Source organism: Anguilla anguilla, chromosome 2, assembly GCF_013347855.1.
Source record: "Anguilla anguilla isolate fAngAng1 chromosome 2, fAngAng1.pri, whole genome shotgun sequence".
NCBI classification, from domain to species: domain Eukaryota; kingdom Metazoa; phylum Chordata; class Actinopteri; order Anguilliformes; family Anguillidae; genus Anguilla; species Anguilla anguilla.
Window position 1 is genome coordinate 69,074,112 of NC_049202.1, and position 16,709 is coordinate 69,090,820.

At 39.7% G+C, this 16,709-nt stretch overlaps 1 protein-coding gene across 17 annotated transcripts in view; it reads left to right on the forward strand.

Annotated features, from left to right (window-relative positions):
- The window catches only part of LOC118221546 (hemicentin-1-like), a 221,066-nt gene that overhangs the window by 190,501 nt on the left and 13,856 nt on the right, over positions 1 to 16,709 (forward strand). For 12 of the 17 annotated variants that reach the window (XM_035406716.1, XM_035406703.1, XM_035406705.1 and 9 more), the window contains one exon: positions 13,519 to 13,857. The exons of the other annotated variants lie outside the window; for them this stretch is intronic. In XM_035406716.1, the coding sequence (XP_035262607.1) occupies positions 13,519 to 13,857 (339 nt within the window). The remainder of the gene's footprint in view (positions 1 to 13,518; positions 13,858 to 16,709) is intronic. 17 annotated transcript variants of the gene reach the window in all.

Below are 16,709 nucleotides of genomic sequence, written 5' to 3' on the forward strand. Positions count from 1 at the left end.
AGTTTAAAGTGGCTTTAGTTTATCTAGATATGCGAAAGAAGAAAAAAAGGCGAAGAAGATGGTACGTTCGCCCTCTAAATCAGAGTAGGACGGAGAATGGAGAGTTTTGCCTGTACATTCGGCAAATGCGAGTTTAGACGAGGGGGTCCACTTTCTCTTATTTCCGAATGTGTGCTAGGCGATTTGATGACTTGCTGAAACGAGCAGCACCATTCATCAAACATGCGGGAAACTCACAGAATTCCCATCTCTACAGAAGAGAGATTGGAGTTGAGTTACCATACATTAGCATGTGAATTCAGCCCTCTGAACTCTCAACCGTGACGTAACCAACTATGTGATATTTGGACCAATAGCTGGGGGGGTCGGAGAACAAGAAAGAACTTTTCAAAAAATTCTCACTGGAGGCAGTCGCACACTGCATCGTACGAACACACAACAACGCGTCTTTTTGTTCGTCAGTCGTTCTGATTGCTTCGTTTTGCTCAAAAAATTCTACTTCGTACGAAGTATACTGCCTATTTTACTGCAGGTATGAGAGAGTTTTCAAGATCTTGGGCTCTATCTTACACCCGGCGCAAAGCGGCGCCAAGTGTCAAAAGATGTATGCAGATATTGAAATTGACAATGATCTGTCTCAACTCTTTTTAAATTCAATTAATGATGGTCAGTGTCTTAATTCTGATGACTTGGAATGTCCTATTCTGCAAGAAGTTGAGCTGGCTATTTCTCAGTTAAATCTAAAAAAAGCACCAGGTAAGGATGGGTTGCCAACAGAATTTTATGAAATGTAAGAAGGAAATCTCTGGTTTTTTAACCCAGGTTTTTAATGAAGGCATTTTAAAAGAGTATATGTAAGATTCCTTTTATGAAGGTATAATCACTTTAATTTTCAAAAAAGGTGATGAATATGATATTAACAACTGGAGACAATTAACTTTAATGAACTTGGACTATAAGATATTTGCTAAGGTGCTGGTAAATAGGATGCAGGATCGCTTGGATCTGCTTATAGAAAGAGAACAGACCTGTGCTGTAAAAGGAAGGTTAATGGTTAATAATTTATGTGCTGCTCTATATGTGATTTCAATCAGCCCTTTGGTTAAAATAATTCAAAACGATAAGAGATTAGAAGGGGTAAAGGTTGGGAATGAGAGAGTTATCATTTCAGCATATGCTGATGATATTACAGTGTTTGTAAAATCACAAACAGAATTGGATATTATGTGTGAGCATTTTAAAATTTATGAAAAAATATCCGGAGCAGTTTTAAACCATCATATATCAGAAGCTGTCTGGACTGGGAATTTAAGTAAACAGTTCCCTATACACATAAATGTAAAAGAAGAAATGAAGGTATTAGGTATCTATATTAGTAATACTGATTGTTGTGAATCAAATTGGCAAAAAAAAAAAAAGAAAAAGAAGTCAAAGATGAAGTGGTCTGGTAAAAACACAAGCTTTAGGTATAGAATAGGTATATATAATTTGTTAATCCTGTCAAAAATTATGTTTTTAAGTTCAGTGTTTCCACCAACAGAAAAATATATAACGAAGATAAGTAAAGAGTGTTGTAAATTAATATGGGGAACGAATAGAGAAGTTACTCGGAGAGAATTGTTATTTAAACCTAGAAAATTAGGAGGTTTGGGAGCAATAGACGTAAGTATCAAATTAAAAATAGCAATGTGTAAGATTGTGGCAGATGGAATAAACAGACAAATTAGCTGGATCGGTAACATTACTAACTGGAAAAAAAGGAAAAGCGAGAACCAGACAACCTTATTTTAAACTTATGTATGGTGATTTTATAGACAAGTTTAAACATTTAAATATTGACTGGTGCCATTCTGAGAATAAGGTCATATATAATTTAATAATGAATGAACTGTATGGTGGAGTTATAAAATACAGATATCTAAATAATTTAGAATGTGAAAGAATGGTCGCACGAATATGGAGCAAAAACATTTCTGAAAGTATGAGAGATATAGCCTGGCTAATATCAGTGAGGAGATTGCCAGTGAGAGCTGTTGTAAAATGGAGTTGCTTTGTTACAACGAAATCCTGCCCAATGCCAGATTGTGATGCAGATGAAACTTTGGAGCATCTGTTGATTGAATGCAGTCGATCTGAAAAAATATGGGAACAAATGAAATCTATTGGTGTTAATATTTCAATTACACCAGAAACTGTATTTTATGGAATAATATATAACATTGATGACAAACTTAAAGATTTATATTGGTTAATTGGGACGGAGTGTGGCACAGTGGGTAAGGAACAGCGCTTGTAACCGAAAGGTCGCACGTTCGATTCCCGGGTAAGGACACTGCCGTTGTACCCTTGAGCAAGGTACTTAACCTGCATTGCTTCAGTATATATCCTGCTGTATAAATGGATACAATGTAAAGTGCTATGTAAAAAGTTGTGTAAGTCGCTCTGGATAAGAGCGTCTGCTAAATGCCTGTAATGTAATGTAATGGTTAATAATATGTCTAGTGAATGACCACATATGGAAAACGCGAAGTAAAATGACAGTTGATCATATCTACGTGTCAAGTGAATCTGTATCTGAACGTTTTAACAGAACTAAAACGTCGAAGGACAATTGACATCAAGCATGGCAATGCAAATCTTTGGGAAACTCTGGACTTTTAATATAGAAGATGCCTTACCTAATGTATTTAGATTTCCTGGTTTATGTAATTGTTTGTAATGACTTGTATAATCGAAATAAAGTTTATTTATTTAAAAAAAAAGAAAGCGATTGCGCGATTGACCAGCAAAAACCTGGTTTTAAGTCAATGGCGCAGTATTTTACTGTTATTTTAAGGGCACATTATTAAGATGGTAATATGCGCCTACATAGGCGGGTGCACTACGCGCGATATATATAATAAAAACATTTCATAATGGTTAGTCATAATATTTATCAGAATTAGCTAATCCAACAGATCCGTTTCCTCTGCAGAGAAGCGTTCTTTCCTACTACTTGGCAAATCCACCATTATAATAGCAATCCGCCAAGGTGCAAGCTCACCTGGCTTTTAAAGGGAGTGGGAGATGACACTCTGATGGGTTTATCTCATGTTACGCCCGAAACACACCTACGCTTAATTAAGAGACTAAGGACAACCCCAGATTATCCACCGTTAAACTAGCAAAAGTGGATTTGGACACGCCCTAAATGCATTTGCGCCATGCGCTTTAGACCGTACGCTTAGATCGTTAAAATATAGCCTCTAGTCGTATGTCTCTGTGGGGATTGAGCCAGAGGATCGGCTAAAGCAGGCAGGATGGCACAGGGAGTGAATACAGGCAGGGCAGCACAGGGAGTGAGCGCCAAGTGACTTGAAAGAATTGAGGAAATATTGGGTAGCATTGCTTTGGAATTTGGAATCTTATTTAATTTCGGTGAAGCAAGAGAGCCTATATTGTTTGTAGTACCGTAACTTGGCGTCATTTTGATATCAATACTTGTAATGGCAGGCCTGGATTTTGGCAGTCTGAATGAGTTGTAGACGGTGTATGTCTTGTATGTGTGAGTAACTTGGCAATTTTGTACTTTGAAAACGTGTTTTCTGTGAGACTTTTGTATACAACTTCAAACCCTGCTTGAATAGAATGCTCTTATTGGCCAGTTGGTGGCACTGTAGCAATGGAATTTAATTTTCAGTATTTAAACAGTCATAACTCTTGACCACGTTGTCAATCACGTCTAATGCCATTATATTCCCCTCCTCGCATTTTTGTTTCACAGTTTTGAATAAATTAACACTTAAATGACATCTTCTAGAGTGATTGATCAATTCGCATGAAACTAGGCCTACTACAAATTTCAACAGCGCACTAAGAGTGTTCTCTTTAAAAGTCCGATAAAGGTATTGTCTGTGAAAAATCACTGCTGCAGTGTTAAATTGCATTTTTTAAAAAATTCTGATGCGGATTTTATGAAATTTACTTTGATTTTACACTTGGTTTATTGGCTTGAAAACGTGTGTCTGGGCAAAACATGATCTGTATGGTGTTGTGCAGGGCTGGACAAGAAGGGCCATAACATTATCTGGGTTTAATGCCAACTTCTCTTAATAAATGACTGGGCTAATGAAACAATTTAGTAAATCAGAATTTAAAGAATTTAAAATTGATTAATTCACAAGTCAACAGGAAGGTTTTTTCAGTGTCCCAACTGAAAAACATTATTGCAGTCTAGTCTATAGTTGAACCAGCATTTCATGTATTCAGATATGACCACCCATGGTGTTGATTGTCTGCTTGGACCCTGTGTAGTGCTGTCTGCAGCTTTTTATTTATTTATTTATTTATTATCATTATTATCATTATTAGGGGTCCAAGCAGCAAAGCTGGTACCTTGCACGGCAGCCTTTCACCATTGGCGTGTGAGTGATTTAAAAAGTGCTATATAAATGCAGTCCATTTACCATAAATGTGTTCAACTAATTTGCTTGCTGCGTTGACATAGCATGATCTTCTGGATGCGCCTTGTGATTAATGGAAAAGAAACAGGCACCAGATCACAAGCACTTATAATTAGCACACACCGGATTTGTTGGTATAGTAAGGTATTTGCTTTGTAAAAGCTTACCTGGGTGTTAAGAAACAAACAAAAGAAGCTTTCCTCATCAATTTGGAAATTATCACAATTCCCTTCATGCTAAGTTACAAAGTTGCTTCGGCATCAATATTTGCTTCTTAAAGCCCCATGCTTCATAATCTGAAGATGTGGCAGGTCTCCCATTACTGTTGGAAATGTGTTCACTTGATTAATACTTGTATTTGTGCATTATTTCTTTTTCATTTACTGTTTAAATTTTCCCTCCATTACATTTATACCGGCTAGGTCATTTGTAACATCGGACTGCTTGTACTTTTGTTTAAATTATATCCAAATTGAAGTTTTGAAAGTAACTGAAACGGGTAATGACTACTGACAAGTCATTACTATTTGACGTAAAATTTCAGGCTAGGCTAAATGAGCAAAAATCGGGTTGTTGCTCCGCTCAAAGAAGAGTCTGTGTATGGCCTACATAAATATGCTCTAAATACTGGATACACATGTTTTTGTGGCCTGAATTGCATTGCTGGGCTGCGTCACTGCAGGTGTGTCACTTGTTGCTTTCTATACAAGTGGAGAACAGCAGATATTTTCATAAGAATTTCAAATATTGAAAAACAAGCCTTTTAACTTTTGTATTGTCCACTCAATGAATCTCCTCACTACTATAGGCTCAAAGATTGTTTTTAAAGACAAATACTTTGTTTAGGTTCAAATGATTAAATTACAAAAAAAAAGACTCCCAAAATGCTGGTTTTGATGCTATTAATTACAATGCATCTTGCTGTTAAAGTTTTCAAAGATGCTATAACAACTTGCAGTACACTGCTCTTTGACACCAAGTTTTTGCCATTTCATCCAGCAAGTAACCTTTTTTGGTGTAAGGAAATGCTAACTGATCTCACTGATACATATGAATAGCATATCCTGTGCTTTGCAGGTTCAGTTAGACGTACTGCCTCAGTGCTGAAAGTACCACAGGGATGGAGACTTCTGTGCACTGTTTCTTCCTTTTGGTCTTCGCCTCCTGCTCTACCTGGTCGACTGCAGGTGAGTACGGTCATCGCCCATCGCTTCTGGTTCAGTAAAGGCAACTGAGACATTTCGATGTGAAGTAAAATATCTCACTTCTCGTGATAAACATTTTGTTGCACTTGACCTAAATATGTGCTGACAGAGACGTCCCAGAATGGCTCAGACAGAGGACAGATATGTTGATTGGTAGTTGTGTATCACTTTTCCAGCCAAATAGCAGATCATGGCCGGTTGCTGTCATGGGCCACACAGACGGTCACCTAGGCTTGCCATCCATCTGGGAGAAGCCAAATGGATCACCCCCAATTCCAGCCTGCCCCACCCCCCCACCCCCCCACCCCCACCCCCACGACCCTCCGGTCCGCAATCGTGCCTAGGGCAACAAAGACTAGAGCCTGATACATCAGTATCACTCAATGCTGATCAGTCATCAGTGTCTTTAGCATATATTTCATACAGAAATGTTACACTGGTTGGTCAAGGTCCCTTGTTGGATTAAAAGCGAAATAATTGCACTGTGTTCTCCCCCATTCCACAGTAAAGAGTAAAGAACGGTTTCGGTGGCTGAACAGTGGGGATTCCTTGACTATGCAATGCTCCACCACTGAAACAGACTACGAAGGAGTTTATTTAATCCAGGGTCTCGATGAGGATGAAGAAATATTTTTCCTGTTTGGGAAAAACAAGAAACTGACGCCAGGGAAAGGGTACGAAAGCAGACTGCAGACAAAAGGAGAGCTGAACAACCTCCAGGTCACACTTGCCAACATGACTGTGGATGACTCCGGTGTTTACTGGTGCAAGTACAGACGCATGGATAACAAAACCGGCAGAACGGAAAGATTTGGGGGCGACGGCTCCTCCATGGTTGTGGTGAACGGTAAGTGTGTTTTTAAACAGTTGATCATTAAAAAAAAAATGCGCAAATGTAAACAACAAGAGAAGGGCACCATCTGTTATAACCGTTCTCAACTGTCCTGTGACACAGGCAGGCCGTGCCCAAAGGTAGAAGAGAAAGTATTGCCATCCAACTGGTGATTGTCAGCGCCATCTCTGCTGGCTTGTTGTTTTTGCTCTGCCTCACAGTCCTGCTCATCTGCCTGGTACCCAGGGTGAGTATAAACTTAATTGGGTGGGGTGGGAGCTGTCAGGTCCAGTTCAGACCCCAGGACAGACAAGTGGGTTTTTGGAATAAAATGACATGTCTATAAATAAGTCTATGCATTTTACACTTGCGTACTCTCGGTCAGCACGCATGTGCATGGCCACACACACACACCCACACACACACACCGGCACATGCACAAACACACACACACACACACACACAAGCCCCCGAGAATGTGTTTATAAAATCCTACTTTGTGGGGCGAGTTAATTTAGTCACCTGGTACATTTCTGCGGTCATTCACACTGAATGCTTTTGAGCTGAGGAGGCGGCAGGGGCTGTGGTGTTTTGACACCTAAGGATTGTGCAAAACAGTCAGACCTGTAGCTCAGCTGCGCTAGATAAGCAGAAGACGCTGAGCGGCGTCGCGAGTGTTGATGTTAGGTGTCTTGCTCAAGGACACTTCGACATGCCCAGTGTGGTTTTTGGGGGTTTCTGCAGCCAGTTTTCTCACGAAGTCAGCACAAGTATCTCCAGCGCCGTCGTCGGATTGCGAAAGTTCATGGTTCAGTGTAGCATTTCTGGTCCAGTGTGGCATTTCTGGTCCTTTCTCGTTGTTCCTGTTTGCAGATGAAGAAGTCCTTGGGTAAGAGTCACGGGCATGCAAGGCGCAGCGATTCGGTCTACGAGGACATGCGCAAGAGCCACGCATCTCACAGAGCTCACCAGCCCCCCTATCAAACCAACCAGTATCCCTGAATTTTTTTTGAAGGAAAATCAAATGTTCCTCTTAGTTGGACCCGGGCCTGTCATTATTCATGACACTTATTTTAATGGCGAGCCATGTCATCTCTCAATAATATTCTGTAGTACTGTGTATAAATTCTGACCATTCTCTCTCTCTCTCTGTGTGTGGTTCTGTGTGTGTGTGTGTGTGTGTCATGAAATATGGTCCAGGAATGCATTAATGGAGTTGTTGTTGATTAGCTTGACGGCTCATGTACAGCAAAATGCTAATTGTTTGTTGTGCCTAATGCTCTGCAAAGTGACTGATAAGCACTGGGATAAACGAATGCATTGAGGATGGTAGAGCATGTTGTTCATTGTCAGGCCATTTCACAATGTTATTCCACTTAAATAAGCCAAGTCCGCAAACGTGAAATAGGTCTAGATCAAAAAAGGATGACTATTTCTTTGAACTGTTCCTTCTACCATGTACTAATTGCGTGCCAGTGCTGTGAAGTTATGAAAACAGCTCATTTGGAAAGAAACTAATTTCTCTCTGTATGGCAGGTGTCTGGGTATTTCCAGGCCACGTTGTAAAAAAACATGTATTATCGTTTTTGATGGGCGTCTTCTCACACAACTGCCTCCCTCAGATCAAACGGTAAGAAAAACAACAGCTTGTGACTGGGAAAAATAATATGCATGGCACTTTTGTGACGTTCCCCCCCCCCCCCCCCTTCCAACTGAGCGGTAAACGCCGTGTTGACTGCGAACTGTGAAATTTGGATTCAGACAGTTTAACGGGTTTTTTATGCTGTAGCCCCGAGCTGTACGCTGTCATACTGCTTTACACGATGTCAGAATTCAAAATGTAAAATGCATTCACTTCCTGCTGGAAAGAACTGAAGCCGAATACACAAAATGTATCGGTTATGTTTGTCTGTCAGAAAGTCGTATTTGTCAGAGTTGCGTGACTTGAAAGGAAGTGATGTAAAATTTCTCCAAGCGTAAAAAACGAAAGGTTACCAAGAACCCCAAACGCTGTAAATGATCTCTTTACTGGTGTTTCACACACAACCACATCCCACACTATGATCATCTTATGTCGTTCTAGTATAGAGTAGAAGATTCCAGAAGGATACCCAGGGTGTTTTTTTTTTTTTTTAAATAGGGAAAATAAATGTCTAAATACACACAATAAGACAGCCTTCAGATTTTTAAATGCTTGCATCGCAAGAATTAATTGGTCACCTATCGTCGGCCACCGTGCCGGGGTTTTTTTTTTTTTTTTTTTTTTTGGTGTGTGTGTGTATGCCGCTGAAAGATTTCTCTGGGTTTAGTTTTCTAATTTGTGTATATGAAAATGTATATATTAATGTCCCAACTCCTGCTGTTTTTGGCTTTAGCGCGCTGTACTGAGCAGACTTAGTTTGCATAGTGTCCCTGCTCATTTATAAGGGTGCCAAACTCGTTTCCCTCAGGGTTTATATGGCATGCGCTGCCTGACCTCCGTTCTGCTATGCAAGTAGAAAATATATTCTTAAATTCTTACAGAGCTACTAGAGGTGCAGCTAGGGGGGACTGCGCAATCCCACTCAGAAAAACTGCATTTAGCCACGCCGCCTTTTCCTTCAGGGCATCACATCAATGGAATTCAGTATCACAAGCAGAGTCCCATCCTATTATTCATTTAAGTGTGATGTTAAGATGCTTTATTGAGAACCAACAATGTCAACACTGATGCTGTTTTTATCCACCTTTAATACGACTGTACTCATACTGTGTACCTGTATTATCTGCTATTGGATTTTGTCCACTCATGTTTAACTGTATTGTATATGCTTTTTTAAAAAATCATAATGTAGTATGTTTAACTACAAAGGCACTGCCAATGAAAACTAGCCTTTTGGCTGACTCGGGTTCATTTACATTTGTTTAAATGTTGATTAATGTACATTGTCCCTTTTCAAATAAAGAAATAAAATAAATATTAAGAATAAAGAGAATAATGTTAGCTGCCAATTATTTTAGTCATTAGCACCAGGACCTTTTTAACAGAGTGTGTAAATGTGTTCATTTTATAGCACAAGAAGGCAATGTTGAAAACGTATGACCATTTTCCTACTCTGCTTATCACACGCATCTTGTTCTGCATTCCATGCAGAATGTAGAGCAGCATGATGACTTCACCTTTATCACAATCAAAGCTGAACCAGACTTCTATTAGTGCCAGACTGTTCATGGAATGAAGATATTTAACATTATACATGAAACTGAAATCTAACATGCTTCAATACTTAGTTCATTCTGGCTAGTATTTAAAAAAAAAATTTTTTAAGAACCTTTTTTGGAAAAGCTGATGCTTATTGTTAAAAAAGTATGCCCGCTCGCCCAGTACATTTGTGATACATATGCAAAAAAAAAAAACCACACGCAAGCACACTTCTGATCTTTTTGCGGTTGTCGCTTGTTCTTAAACACCCCTCAACGCAGTGCTGATGGCGGTCTGATGCGAAGCGGAGGGATGGAGAGGCTTGCACTGTGCATGAGAACTGTAGCTAAAGGGCCGTTCTGACTGTGCTTGAAGAAACGAGGGGCCTTTGCAGGGAAAGACGTGGCATGCAGTTGACATACAGCACATGCCTCTATGACATACCACAATCAATAACTCACTTCAAAAGTACCTCCCAACATATAAGTAATGAAAAAGCACTCTTGCTAATAGTATATGGGTGTATGATACCTTTTTTTTCATTAAATAAACGAATTTATCATTTTAAAAATGTGTTTTGTGTTTACTCAGGTTCCCTTTACTCAGGTTACATTTTGTCTAAAGATCTGAAACCATTCAGCCTGACAAATATGCAATAATATAGGAAATCAGGAAGGGGGCAATTTTTTACATTGTAGCTGTTCATCCCCCTACCCAAATGCTTACCAACAGTTCACAATAAATAAATTGATGGCTGTGAAATCCATAAACCACAGAACTATGAAACATCTATCTGTTATTTCTGACCACGGCTCCTCCTGCTTATGCTGCACCTCACCTGAAGCACAACTCTGCTTTTCCTTCATCTTCCCTGACCCACAGAAATCTGTGCACTTCACGTGCAGGTCTCAGTCAACTCAAAACGAGTGGCCACAATCTTAAACCTAGTCTACAGAACAGGCCTGCTATGCCTACTAGGCCAATACCGTGACAACCTGTCCCTCAAAGAGGACAGTGCTGCGATTTCCTGGGGCATGCAGGTCCTTTCCCAAACAACGTTTCAGTTGTCTTTACTCATCACCATGTTACTGCAGCTCCATCACCATGTTATTGCAGCTCCATCACCATGTTATCGCAGCTCCTAGGCCAGACTAATGTACTACGGTAGTTCACCTGACCAACTGTCACTTCCTCTTGGTTTTGCCTCTCTGTCTCTGCCACTAGGGCAATTCAGCTCTTCTCAGCATTCTGCTGCCCTTAAACACGGGCACGGGCGTGGCACCTTCCCAGCTTCAATAGACATGTTTTCTGACCTCTGACCTCTGACCTCTACTGATTCTCCATTTTCCCCGTACACGACTCACCTCCTTCACTGGCTTCTCACTCCCACAAATGAGCTGAATGGTCTTGCCAGCAACCATCAAAACCACGTGAGCTATTCTAGACAAAAACCCTCCGCTGTTTCGGACTCTCAGCCTGGTTCCCCTATCTCTGAACCCTTCGTAACTAAGCCACGAACAAGCAGTTTGTTTTACAAAGCAACACGGAAAGGACTTGGCTGTTAATTTATTTCAATTCACTTGCATTAAGGTAAGGGAAATATCGACTTTTCTATTTGTTTTCTTAATGAACTGTTTTATTTGTATCAACTTGCTAGCCATATCTTCGAAATATGATTATGAATTGATAGTTTGTTTTAACATCTCGTTAGAATCTCTAAGCTATCTGGCATGAACGTTACTTTTCAGTATTTTAGTTGGTGCTCTTGATAACTGAACTTCAATCACACGTGTGCGATTCAGTTGTGTGTTGGAGAGAGGCCGACTGCAGAGGGTGAAGATAATGCCCAGGGAACATTTGTGTGGTGAAAAGTCGGTGAAGCTCTATTTTTATACAGTCTATGGTGAAGCTCCATCTAGGCGTTCAGCTTAAAACGTAACGTAAGCTACAAGGAAAAGTGAAAGTTTTCTTGCTGACTGGAATGTAGCCACGTTGTATCCAACATCGGCAAATCGGAGAGCCCTGAAAGTGAACATCATTTATCTGTGCGTTTACACTTCCGTGTATGGAGACCTCCCGTAGCTGGGAAAAACCCCGATGGTTGATTTCCCATTTGACTCCGTTTGCGAGGAAACAGTCCTTGGCACAAACCTCGCAGGGACTCTGCAATCTGTGCAATCACGGAATGTTTGTGATACAGCTTTGGAAAAATTACACAAAACAAAATTACAACCAGATAACGTTTGTGTGTGCTGGTCAATTTGTGCGTTTAAGGAACTTATTGTATTTTAGATTAAAGTAAGGATTGCTGTAATTTCATTACCCATAAAAGATTCTCACAGAACCTATTGTAAACCAACAGCAACATGCTGTATATAACAACAACAGCAAAGTAATGTACATAAATCAACATTTACCCTGTGTTGAGGTTGCGCAACTCCTCACACACCAATCAGAAGCCAATGCCTACTGTTTGGCAGAATCTCATGTTCAGGTTTGTCGCCCTGCAGAAACTACTGTAATATGGAGTAATCTCGGCCAAATATCATTATTGTACTGAATATTTAACCATGGATACTGCAAACCATTTAATTAGGATTTAGTAATGGGAATGATTTCCTCTAAAACATATGTTTTAGATGAATAAGTAAAGAATAAGTAATGGCCACTTTGTTTATGTAAAGACAAAATCTGGGTTCACAGTGTGGGCTAAACATAAAGTTTATTTACAGATTACTCATGTTATTGACAGCCATGAATTTAACCTAAATCTGTGTGCAACTGTAAAGAAATGTTACATAATTGAAAAGTCCAAAAGTAGTTTCATCCAATTATTTGCTATTTATTACATTCCTTTTTACTGCTAGCTATACAAATATGGAGTAAAAAAAGAAAATCCAACGTGCTTTTCTGTCAATGGCAATATACTACTCAGTTATATCATAACTTGTTTTTCCTTTTCGTCTTGCATTAAAGGAGAAAAATGGCATCTGTCATCTGGATTCTGTCTGTAGTATTGTATGCTGAATTCATGTGTGCAGTGTCTGCTGACCGTAAGTTGTTGTTTTTTTGTTGGCCAATATCACATGTAAAAAAATCCCTGTTAAATTGAAAGTGAATGCATGAAGTTATCAGAGATTCTTTGAACCGTTTCATTTGTTTTTGAACTGTGAACTGGAGTCAGTGGGAGACGGATCATTTTATTGTCAGTAACAATGAAGCGGTTAATTTTCTGAATAAATGATACTAAAACGAAGAGCTTATCCCCAAATTAATTTTGTATTAGCATTACTTCTGTGTACATAACACAATCATGAAGTATTTGCTTATATACAGAGTATTTGAACTTGTTTAAAAATGTAACGTAATTATTTTTGCCCAGAGTCAGAGCATATTGTCAATGTAAACATTACTTATCATGATCTGCCCAGATGCTTATTGAAAAGCACAGATTTTGTCAAGTGTGCTTACAAACTCCATTCAAAAAGCTGTTGTGATTTACCGCTAAGGTAAAATGTATTATTGTACTGACTTCTGGGATTATTTGCTATGTATTGGCATGTTTATGAATTAATCAAATAAATGAAAAGCTTTGAGGTAAAATTTCCTCCTATTTCAAGCTCACGAACTGGTCGTGTTCAGGCTCATGTCTCACGTATCACCGTTCATTGTTTGGACGCGGTTTCAGTCATAGATTGGCTTCGCTCATAGATTAATAATTAAACTATTTTTTAACTCGTCTAACTTGTTGAATTGCTGTCACTCGTGTTTTTGTCCTGTGCAGTTTGTCTGCCCTGTTTTTTTTGTTTGTTTTTTTTCCCTCCATGTTTTCTGATTTTGCTTTGTTTATTTGTGCAGAGTTTGTCTCCCTGGATTGCCAGGATGAAAACCAAGGGGTCCATGGCAAGGACTCTTTATTGAAATGCTTTCTGAATTCTGGTGGGATAAACGTGACAGTCACAGCGGCAACATGGAGGCGGCCAGGAGAGAAGCATCCTTTAATTATGTTTAAAGATGACAAAGTTGGAGAGCCGGAAGATCCACGATTCTCCTTTAAGCAGTTACAGATGTCTGGCAGCAACATAGACGTGTCCTTTCTGGTGAGAAACACAATGAGGACAGATGAAGGGAAATATGAATGCGTTGTTGTAACTGACAGCGGTGAAGCCAAAGCAGTTGTAAGCCTTTCTGTCACAGGTGGGTATATATAAAATATAATAGTGATATACATTTTTATATTTCATATGATGAGAAATGAAAAGGGAAACAGACTTTAGAACCTCCATGTGCACCTTCTTTAAAACCTCCAGGGCCCTTAGGTGTTAATATTGCCTTTTGAGTCGAGACTGAGCTGTGGCCATGTCTCTGACCCAGGTCCAATCTATTTGACCCAATTACTTGTTTGGAAGCATACCTGATGTGTGGAGGGGGCAATGTGGTTGGATTTCAATGTTTAATAATTTTGCCCACCGAGCAGGTTACAGAACAACTGTTGATGATGGATTCAACTGGAGTACTTTGATTGCAGCAAATGCAAAAATGTAATGACTCTGTGACAGGTCACTTATTTAAATTCACACATTAAATAATTGTTTTCACTTGAATGTTGTTTTGAGTCATACATTAATGCCTTTGTTCTCCTGTGGTGCACACAGTAAAATTCTATGAGGGTTCTTTCCCTGTTGTCCCAGCTGCAATTTTGAGATTGCATGTATGGGGTAAAATTAAGTTATTAAAAAAGAACTCTCTTTATACGAATTACAACTTTTGCTAAAATTATACACCCCAAACTTTAATTTACACCTACTTCATCAATGCCAGTCCTTTCAAATCCATCATACGGTTGATGCTTGATTCTCCCATTCCCACAGAAAAAGGGGGACAATGATTTTCTGACAATGCAGGGACAGATCATGCCCATAAGTGTATATATAATCTGTCCCATTTGTAATCAGCGTATTCAACTGCTCACCTGGCACACCACTTCAGAAAAAACAGTGGTTCCCCTGAGTTGCCTTCTGGGGTACTGATGTAATAGCTATGTAAAAGATTGGTTCGCTGTTTCATTGTATTTCTCTGTTTGCAATGCTAAGTGTCGGTTTGTAGGGTTAACTTTACACCTACTGCTTATAAATGGGCCTTCCGTGCCTTAATTTATAATATTGGGCTTTTTGATTCCTGCGACTAATTCTCCTGTTCTCCACTTCTGTCAGTTGCAGTGGATACGTTGAAGGAGAAGGCGACGGGAGACAAGGGCAGCACGGCCATTACGGTCATCGTCATCGTCTTCGTCATCGTTGGATCCCTGCTGTGCGGCCTGCTGATTTTGGCTCTGTTGCGCAGACGGCGCGCTCAGCGTGAGTACGGAAATGGCGTTCAGCAGGAATCTGCACGGGCTGCTTCAGCCAAGCAGCAAAGGAAAGGCTTCAGCTCCGCCTCCTTTTTCCTGACACACTTCCTGTTTGGCTCAGAGGTTTGGGAAATTTTGTGAACTGTTCAGATTGGAATGCTGCACAATGCAGCGCAGTCTAGTGGTCGCACAAATGCACACGCGTCCTCCTCCTCTGCTCCACAGTTGGTGTGAAATGGAAATGAGCCTAAATAAGTGTCACTTGCCAAGCAAAAAAGGAGGTCGGTGAAGAATGATTAAACTGCCAGTATTTTCAACAGTCATTAGGAGTAATCACAAATGTGTGAGTACTGTTTAGACATGGGCGCAGTACTGTATATAGATACCTGGATAATGTGAGGGTCTAATAATTATTAAATCATTTCATTAGAGGCCCGAAGGCCATCAACTCATCCCATATTGGGTATGATTTTGTTTTTACGGTAGCTATTACTCATACTCCAATTGTTTCCCAGACTCTCTTGAACTTTAATCTGGCTTTAGTCAGAAACATCACTGTCACAGTTATGGATGTGAATGTATCAAAATTGTATAATTGTGCAAAATAATATAGCCTGGTGAAGTACAAATAAATTTAAAGACAAAGATATCCTATAAATCAAGGCTGCCCAATCCTCTTCCTGGAGATCTACTATCCTGTATGTTTTCAACACAAGCAAAACATCGTCAGCTAGAGATTTCTTTGAGCTGCTAATTTGTAAAATTGTGGTTGAAATTAGAACCTACAGTACAATTGATCTCCAGGAACAGGATTGGGCAGCCCTGCTATATAATGGATAAGCAATTTACTGGAATACAGTAAAATTGATCCATTCTGTAAAACCATTGGAAATCAGCTGGAATGGAGGGACTTCTTTCCTACATTTCTTTTGACTGCATCACTTTTGCGGAACTTTCGTGGAATCTTTTTCTGTTGGCTGTATGGCCCTCATAGAAACTGATTTACCTTTGAATGTCTAATTGAATCTGGAGTTGCCTTTTCAAAATAGTGGCACCATATTTTATGTGTCAGCCATAGGGCAGTGTTTTCATGTTTTAATCTTTTACTGGTGTGTACAGGGGACAGTGCAGCATTAGGGGTTGTGGTGTATGACTCCACAATCAAACTGCCACATTAAGTGGGGAGAGAACCGATAATCTGGCTGCCAGAAAATCAGAGAATTGCTTGTGAGACATTTGCATCAGAACTGCCTGATGAATCCCTCAGCATCAGTGACTCTTGTTTTGGGGCGCCAAGGTGTGAGTTTAAGCTAAAGGTTCCATAATTGCTAATCTGCTGTATTTTAGATCTCTGTATTTTAAGAGGCAAGAGCAGATCTGGAGACATTTTGTTATTTAAGCATTTGATACTTTTGTTTTTTTTTTTTTTTCTTTGGTTTTTAGATGTTGGTTTTTTTTTCCCTTGTTGGTTCGAGACGAAATTTTTTTTTGTGGTCAACCTGTGCTGGGAACAATAAACCCCTAACTTTTGCTCCACTACCTCTGTCTCTGCGCCCTTCTCTGGTACGTCCATTACAACTTGGTGGCAGCGGTGGGATTTCCAGTAGGGGGCAGCAGTGAGCAACAGTAGAATTTTTTTTTTTTTTTTTTAAATCTCTCCTGAACTTTTTCCGCGCTCTTCTCTGAAGGTGAGGCCGGA